General features: G+C 41.7%; 1 protein-coding gene across 2 annotated transcripts in view; it reads right to left on the reverse strand.

The window, feature by feature from the left end:
• gask1a (golgi associated kinase 1A) overlaps window positions 1–8,627 on the reverse strand; it is an 84,710-nt gene extending 76,083 nt beyond the window's left edge. Inside the window, exon 1 of one of the 2 annotated variants that reach the window (XM_084942756.1) lies at window positions 8,304–8,627. In XM_084942756.1, the coding sequence (XP_084798882.1) occupies window positions 8,304–8,306 (3 nt within the window). In that variant the 5' untranslated portion in view covers window positions 8,307–8,627. Of the gene's footprint in view, window positions 1–6,876; window positions 7,247–8,303 lie in introns of those variants that run through there. The other variant, XM_084942757.1, reaches the window with a different exon arrangement.
• Between the last annotated feature and the right edge of the window lie 649 nt (window positions 8,628–9,276).

Consider the following 9,276-nt stretch of genomic DNA (forward strand, 5'->3'; position numbering starts at 1 on the left):
AACTTTGAAATGGTTGTAGCGTGCATGACAAAATTATAACTGGTGCTTTAACCACACTTCTGTTACAGTATATTTAGTAGGGATGCACTCCACTGATACACTGCAATCAGCAAAGGCGTGTCTACCTGCTTTTCTTTCTGTCTCTCACACAGATGCAGACATGGAGTAACACACAGCTGAGAACACTGCAGAGGGCTGCGTTGTTGTTCTGTCTATATTTAGGTAGGTCTGTCACCTTCACTGAATCCAATCTGCCGCAAAAACCTAGTTATATAATTTACATTACGAGAAGAGAAGAGAAGAGACCTTTGACCTTTAACACACCTTTATTATATTATCAGTTATATCAATTCTTCAACTTACAACCATAACTGAAAATGAATGCCAAATCAACATATGAACAACTATCAACCCCACCCAAATACAATAAACACAAAAATGAAAACAAAAACAGAAGACACTCTATTCTGTTTTTTTTTTTCAAAAATTCAGAACTAAATTATCATCAGTTATTTTACACAAAACTCCATTAATACCCCAAATAGAGACAAACGCTTCAATGTTGGACACCATCTTGTAATAAACAAACTCTACTTTCAAACGTGCACCTACTAACCCTTTATACATAATTCCTAAATTAACAGATCCTGTTCCCTTCATTTTGTTCCTCCTTGTGAGCCATATACTCATCTTAGCCTGACCTATTAAAAAATTAATCAAGCAAACCTTCCTACGCTGCACTGCAGAGTACCTCGGACCCAGGATAAATAGACCCTCCTCTAAAACACTCCCAAGGCCAGCAAGCCACTGCCGCAGCAATGAAAATAGGCCAGCTAGCCTGGGACAGCCAAGCCACAGGTGCTGCAGTGTTTCCTCAATTAGACAGAAAAGACAGTGGTTCCCTGTTTGTGGATCCATATGTGCCACATGCCTGTTCGTAGCCATGGCCCCATGCACTATTCTCCACTGGAGATCCGCACTGCGTTTCTCTATGGGAGGTTTGTACAGGGACCTCCAGCTGCCCCTTGGAGATGACCCCAGAGCCAACACACCTGACCACCTCGACTCCAGAACACCAGCCAACAATCTGTTCAGCACCTTTACAGCCACCTCATATATAGCCTTCTGTGAAATCTTTGACAGGTCACCCGGAACAGGTGTTCGAAAGGAAAGAAGAGAGCCTCCCTCCTCATCCTGCTCCCCAACTGCGGCACAAATGCCTCTCTGTACTTTAAAAACAGTCTTCCAAGCAGTCAAAACAGACTGGTAAAAAACAGAGGTCTGCAAAAGGTCTATGCCAGTTAGGTCTATAAGAAACAGGTGCTTGTCATATGCAAGGTCCTTTATTCTGTGAAGCAGCATAGATGCAGTCTTGAACCAGAGTGGTTATTGTTTTCGATAAAGATACTGCTGTGCTGTCTGAAGACGGAACGCTGTGATGCAGCTGCGAAGGTCAATCAAACCCTGACCCCCCCCCTGACACAGGTAGAGACAGCACAGCAGACCTGGTCCAGTGAAGCCCTCCCCAAAAGAAATCAACCAGTCTTTTTTGTATCTCCTTGAGAAGAGAGGCCGGAGGTTCAACAACAGTGGCACGGTGCCAGAGTACAGAAGTGGCCAAGTTGTTAACAACCAGATCCTTCCCCTGTAGGACAACTGTGGCTGGACCCAAGTCCATCGAGACAACCGGGCAGTAATTTTTCCAACAACACCCTTCCAGTTCTTCCCCTGAAAAGCATCAGTTCCCAAAAACACTCCCAAACACTTCAGTCCCTCCCTGTTCCACTGTAACTCTGCCGGTAACACTGGCTCCTCTTTATCAACCACCCTCCCAAAATGAAATCTTCACACTTTGACTAGTTAACCTTCGCGGAGGATGCTCGCTCATATAAATTTTACTGTGCTTCCTGCTTCTTCAAAGGTCAAACCTGAGAGTCCCTGTCTAAGATGGTGCAAAAGGGGTTCAATGGCCAGCGTATACAACATACCAGAAAGGGGGCACCCCTGCCTGATGCCTCTCTGAACTGCAACAGGCCAACTTAACCCTCCCCCCACCTTTAACATGACAGCAGCATTTGAGTACAACAGTTTGATCCATGAAATGAAAATGTTTCCAAACCCAAAAGCTTCTAAAGTTTTTAACAGATAGCGGTGATCAACTCTATCAAAAGCTTTTTCTTGATCCAGAGATAAAAAACCCACATCCAAGTCTCTGAGCTTGGCCAGATCAATAATGTCTCGAATTAAAAACAAGTTGTGCATTATAGTCCTTTCAAGGACACAGTATGCTTGATCCACATCTACAATCATGTCGATACAGGTCTTCAACCTATTGGAAAGGCATTTTGCAATAATCTTATAGTCCGTACAAAGCAAAGAAACTGGTCTCCAATTTTTAAGCAGACCCAGGTCCCCTTTCTTTGGCAGTAAAGTCAAAACTGCCCTTGTGCAACTTGCTGGCAAGATCCCAGTGGTCATACAGTATGTTAAAACCTCATGTATGTCCTCTCCTAGCAGCGACCAGAATTTCTGATAAAATGCCAAAGGAAGACCATCAACTCCTGATGACCGACCACAGTTGAGTTGTTGAACCGCTGAAGACATCTCATCAAAAGAGATAGCAGACTCCAACACAGCAGATTCAGCCACATCCAGCCGTGGCAGCGCCTCCAGCATCTTCGTCACACAGTCAGGGTCACACATTTCAGCACTAAAGAGGCTGGCATAAAAGTAAATGGCAAGCTTCCTCATTTCTGCTGGGTCAGATGTTACCTTCCCATTTGGAAGCCTTAAGTGCATCATTTGGTGTGACTCACGAATCCTTTTCTCCAGCTTGAAGAAAAATCTGGTTGGGGCATCTATTATCTATAGTAGAAATCCGAGTTCTTATAAGAGCACCTTTTGCTCTTTCGTGGAGAAACTTGCCTAAAGCCTTCCTCCTACTGTCCCTGGTACTATTTGTATCATCTGTCCCACTTATAATCTTATCCTCTAGCATCTTGAGCTCTCGTTCTAAGTCCTCAAAGCAGTCTTTAACAGTGGCCGTTGCATGTGACGTGTATTGTTGACAAAAAAGCTTAATCTGCGTTTTCCCCACCTCCCACCATTGAGCCAAATTGCAAAAGTCAGTTTTCCTTTGTTTCCAGTGGCACCAGGAAGAGCATTTATGGCCAACATCACCACACTCAAAGCACTTCATGCTACGTGCACTTGCATAAACAGTATATAAGCTGTTTTCATATCTCACTTTAAACGACACTTCCAGTGTCTGTGAAGGATCGTTTAGATACATGAAGGCCTGCCTTCGTAGAGACTGAACGTGCTGCAGTCTGGCGTCTTTGCAGCCAAGGCGAACAACCCTGAACCCGCTAGCAAACTTTCCAAAGCGGGTCAGTTCCTTTTCAAGCAGTTCATTTGGGATGAATGGCGGGACACCGGACACGGTGACCTGCATAGATGGCACAAACAGTGGCAAAACAGCCACAAACAAATCATCCAAAATGATCCCCCTTTCAACTAACAGGTGAACCAAGCGCTCCTCACGGAGAAAAGCAACCACAGCCTTGTTCATCCGAGAGCCATAAGTTATGTTCTCATGGCCCACCTGTTCACCAAAAGCTAGCAAAACCTGCTCCACAGTGTACTGTTGTGGTGCCACCACCCTGGCCCCATGTCTAACAGACAGGGGAGGCGAACCCTCACTAGGGAGGGACGCCATGACTCAAGGTAAAACTGGCCAATTAACTAAAATTCTTCACTTCACACAACACAATGAAATAAACGTGCCTTACTTGTTAACCACCCATAAAGCCCAAAGTTTTCTGGAAAAAAACAGTCCAAACGTCCCAAACTCACTCAGCAGCTCCACGCACTCACCAAACACCTTCACACACCCATTCACTCACACTCCCAGCATGCAGTGCAGGAAGAAGAGAAGAGAAGAGAAGAGAAGAGAAGAGAAGAGAAGAGAAGAGAAGAGGTTTGTGGTTTCCATGTGGCAATTTAAACCCAGGCGCCTGCTCTGCATATGGAACCAATTTGAAATGTGAAACTATAGGGACTCCTTGAAAGAAGGATGACTGCCAATCAGATGATAGAAAAACAAGTATTTAAATGCCAACCAAGCTCTTTTCAAATTTTGTATCAAAATATATCAGGTTACACTGTGTTTTTTGGTCCTGTATATCTCGTCTCAGAGAGTTTCAGGCTGTGTGCATCTTTTTTCCTTTCAAAGGTTACATTTGCTGTGACTGTAACTTACAGGAGAGATTAATGGCAGTTATATGGTTGGATTATCTGTCTGTTAAGAAGCTTAATCAAAAACTTATTGATAGATTTCCATCAAAATTTTACCAGAGGTGGGCCAAACTGACACAGGAGCTGGATCTAAGAATCTAAGGATTCTTACCCGCTGTGAGGTACGGCAAAAACAAACAAACCAAACTAATATAAGTACAAGAAGCACAAACCACCATTAAGGCAGCTCACTCTCTGGGCAGTATTTACTTTTAAGGGTATAGTATTGTATTTTATATATATTCATTTTGTTTTCATATAAATATACTTTTAAAAGTTTATCGTGAAGTGAAAACAAGTGAAAAGTGAAGCTTTTTTTGCTTTATTCTGTTAAAACCTTTTTTAATATACCTGACAATTTTGCCCATATTTTTTATAATTTTTTTTATTGATGTGTATATGGCACATGTGTAGCATTCATTTTACTGTTAGGTAAAATCTGTTCACATGTTTAGTAATAAATATCAAATGAAAAACATTTCCTCACCACAAGTTTATTTTGTTTTCCAAAAAAATGAATTTTACATTGTCATGTAAAATGTCATAAAAGTTTGAAACTGATCAACAAAACTTCCTGAAGTCTAACGCATCAGTCATTAAGGCCTACAGTCTAGTCTACAATTAATGCAATATTCATTGTTACAACACTTGCCTAGATTTTAAGAGAATCTTTTTTGCTGGCAGGACCATTATACCAGTGACTGCATAATTATTATAATTATCATCCATGAGCACAACTCCTAAGTAGCAAAATATATTTTTATGTATGGCGAATTCTTTCAGTCTTTTGCTTTGCTCTACAGTATCTTTTACAGAATACAATTTTATAAAATACAACTTGAGATTAAAGAAATGTGAAAGTTTGTAAAAACTAGGCTCACTTCTAATGACTACAACATACATTTTGACAAAAGATTAAAGTTAGGTTGTTGCTTCCAGCTCTTCTGAGAAGTCTTCTCTTAATTTATTGAAAACCTGCTGCATCACAAAGGCAGAATCCATCCAAAAAGTAGCACATCAGTAGTAAGCAGTGTTGGGTAAGTTACTTTAAATTAGTAACTTAGTTACATTACTAGTTACTTCTATCAAAAGTAACTCAGTTACTTCAAGTTACTCGTTACTTTCAGCGTAACTAGTTACTAGGGAAAGTAACTTTGGTTTTACTCAGAATTCTCTTGTTAATGTGTTGCTTCCGTAACTGGATACCCAGCCAGACTGCCAGTCTTCTAGCTTGCTTACTTGCCACAAGTGCACTGTGCCAACTACCAATAGAAAGGAAAAAAATAATGTGCATATTTCCACGAGAGAAATCCCACGCCTGGACCGTCGTTGACCGCCACATGATTCTAGCCTGCTTTTTACATCCAACACAAAAACTGCAGTCGTGGTGCTTTCGATTGGACTCAGAACTCGGAAATTCTGCCTTCTGAATAGGAAGATGCAGGTAACACCAGACTGCAGATGAGCTGCTTACAGGGCTGGACTGGGACAAAAAAAAATCGTCCCGGGAATTTGACTAGAGACCGGCCCACCATTATAGGAAAAATCATAAAGCCTTTGAATGAAAACAAGCGCTGTTGTGACAGTGATGTACACTGTTCTGATGGTATATATGTATCAATCTATCAATCGTTTGTTGTAAGACTCAGATAATTTTTTTTTTTTAAAGCGAGACATTTTAAATGAGAATAAGAAAGAAAAGTATTTCCTTGTGCCCCCCTCTCCCTGTTAATGCCCTACCTGCCCCCCTGGCAACACTTTGCTAGACCCGCCCCTGCACAGTTACCAGCTGTCAGCTAAGTAAAAAAAGGATCCTGGTGTTATTTGTCTCTCAGAAACAGTTCATAACTTCCCTTCAACTCATTCATGTCACCTAAAAGGTAAACCTGTTTCTCCATCACCTGTTCAGCTCTGATGATTCAGTAAGGACATTTTCTGGTTTCATCTTCATGTTTCCCTCTCACCACATATCCAAACCGACATCATGACCAGCAGCTTCACAGCTGTGGCTCCAGCAAACATCAGCTGATAGTAGAAAGTAATATTAAATAAATTCTAACAACAGCTGATCAAGCTTAAACGTGCTGGTGTTGTTTAGCGCGACATCCGCTGGTTTCCTCTTTCTGGCGCAAAGTGGGCGATAAACAAACAAGAGAGAAAAGCCGATCAGCTGATCATTGATCAGTTTCATGATTGAAGTAGAAACAGGAGAGGGGGTGAGAGAATGAGAGAAGAAGAGGCAGCTGTGCAGCGTAAACACAGAATAACTCCACCTTTGTGTCTTTTTCATTGTAGCTGAAGTCCGGGACAAAATGTTCCTTTTCACCTCAATACGAAACCCGTAATATTTTCTCTGAATACGAGACGTTTCTGTTTTTTACGGGACGGTTGGCAACTCTAATAATTAACCGTATGAACAAAATAAAGTTCAACATCAGTAACATAGCACCCACCCAGCTGTAGAGAAACTCCGTCATGCTAGCTAGCACGCAGTACGAAAAAGTCAGCATAACGAAAATAAACTCCACCTAAACTTGATTTATATGTGACTCAGATACACTGCAGGTCATAACTTCTTACCTGAAGTTCAGTTCACCTGATACTCGGACCAGCGGCCGCTTCGGGTCTCTCCTCTTGCCTCCCTTTTCCTTCATCCACCTGCTGGCTTCCACCACTTGCTAATGTTATTGAATCTGTGGAAGCTCCGCGATAGCCACCACACGAAGTAACGAATAACGAGCCCATCTAAATCCCAGTAACGAGTAACGCGTTCCTGGTTTTGGCATAATAACTAGTTACCGTGCTCGTTACCACAATAATAACGTAGTTACTGTAACGCGTTACTTAATAACGCGTTAGTCCCAACACTGGTAGTAAGTGATGATAAATTAACCCCAATGTGGGGACAAGATCAATAAGGAGCTAATGACATTGTAAACTTTACGTTCGAGAAGTAAGCTGTCACGCAAAGTCACAGTTTATTACCTCAATAGTTAATTTGTATACATGAATTCTCTCTAATTATCTAAGTAGGTGCACAAATACTGCTGCCTTGTTAAGAGCATTCAAAGAGACTGCACTTCTCAGTGGTCATGACTTACGGTCAATGAGAAATGCACGTGTGCAAGGCCAACAGCACCATCTGCACCAAGTTTCCTCCATTAGTCACCCAGAAATTTAAAACAGCTTGTGCTGAGAGAAAAACATAGCAGAAGAAACAGACCACAAAAGAAAGCAGAAGAAAGAGCACTCTTGAAGAGTCACCCAACAATGTCCTTGTTTTCTGTTTTAAAAAAAAAACAAAAAAAAAAAACGCAGATGCATTTCAGTTAAAACACCACAGTGTAACAATTTCAGTTGTGCATATAATTTATCTATATGCTGGTGTGTACTCATTTCCAAATTCCTTTTTATCAGCGCAAAACTGCAGTTTTAGATGGTTTCACACTGAACCAAGACCATGCACAAAATATAAACTGGCAATTAAATGAAAGAAAAAACATCTGTAGCTGAAACCAACACACAGCAGAGTGTGTTTAAGGCAGAATTACAACAACTGGGGCTGAGAAAGGAAGGGAGCAGCCGACAGCAGTAATCACACACATGCATGAGGACCTGCTTAGCTGTCTGTTGTGTATGTGGTCTTTAAATATGCACACTTCCATTACACTACTTTTACATGGCAGTGTCCTTATTATTTATACTTATTATTTATAGAGTGGGGAGCTCTGCTCACTAAGATTCCATTTTACAATGCCGGTGTGAGACTGGTGCTCTGCAATGTACAAACAGTCCACATTTAGGACCTACAACTATATTTTTTTCCACTACTAGTTATAAACTCATTTAACATATGAAATATGTGGTCGACTGTACTATGCACTCTCTGAAACAGACTCGTGGATCTGCCTACTCAGCACTTGGCTGAAAACTTTCAAAGTGTTCCGTCTTGTCTCAGACTGCAAGGCTGAAGGGGAAACTGCAGGAAGACAAAAGAAGAGTCTCACCATGGTGCGTGTCGCTGGTCGAGCGCATTACCCTTATCTCATTTATCACACAGACATCCCCTTTGACTGGAGGTTGCTGAATCTCCACACAAGCATGAGACAGCCGGTGGTCCTGAAGTTGCAACGGCCACGGGCCAGTCGGACAACAAAATTTCTAGTCTGAAAACTGCTTGCTTTGCTAACTAAAAACTGTTTTTGCTTCTAATATGTCATTTTCCAGAAGTTACATAACCAGGTCCTAAATGTTGTATCTGCAAAGTTCAAAAAGGGAGTCTACGGGGTGTCGCGAGCGCCGTTCTCTCTCCCAGGGGAACTCGCAGCTGCTACGCGAGCGTCAGGGAAATGACTTTTCAAAGTAAAAGCCGTGGTGTTTAAGGAGGGACTGCCTGCTCAGTGTGAAATTTGAGATGATTCCTCCCTGAAAACATAACAACGCGTCTCAGAACCGGCAGACAGCTTAAGGCAGATATAGGAACAAGAAAGGAAGAAGGCAGACTACAATCCCCTGTAACTGCAACAAGAACTGTGACCAGGAACTTGACTGTTACAAAACAAAGCAAGCATGATAACGAGGCGGCTATGGCTCAATAGGGTTGAGTAAAAGAGTAAAAAACGCTATATAAATACCACTCAATTTACCATTTCTATAGTTTTTCTTTAAAATTATTAATATTTTAATCTCTAGACATGAAAATTATGAACAGTCTTACATGCTGGTGATCCTCTTTGTGTGCCACTAACGCAACGCCAGCTCATGAGATCTAAAGTCTGTATTACAAAGCAAGACTGCTATCCCTGTGTAGCAGAGAGTACCAGAGCCACAAATTAATGTTCCTGGTACTGTTCAAGGTGTACCCTGCCTCTCTTATAGTAGCACCTTTGATAGGCTTCAGCCCCGTTGAATTGGATACATGGTTAAGAGGATGCATGATTGTAGGTATTGATGGATGTTCCTTGCCTGCAACACTTTTTA

Source organism: Perissodus microlepis, chromosome 11, assembly GCF_051167445.1.
Source record: "Perissodus microlepis isolate ML-2025 ecotype Zambia chromosome 11, ASM5116744v1, whole genome shotgun sequence".
Lineage (NCBI taxonomy): Eukaryota > Metazoa > Chordata > Actinopteri > Cichliformes > Cichlidae > Perissodus > Perissodus microlepis.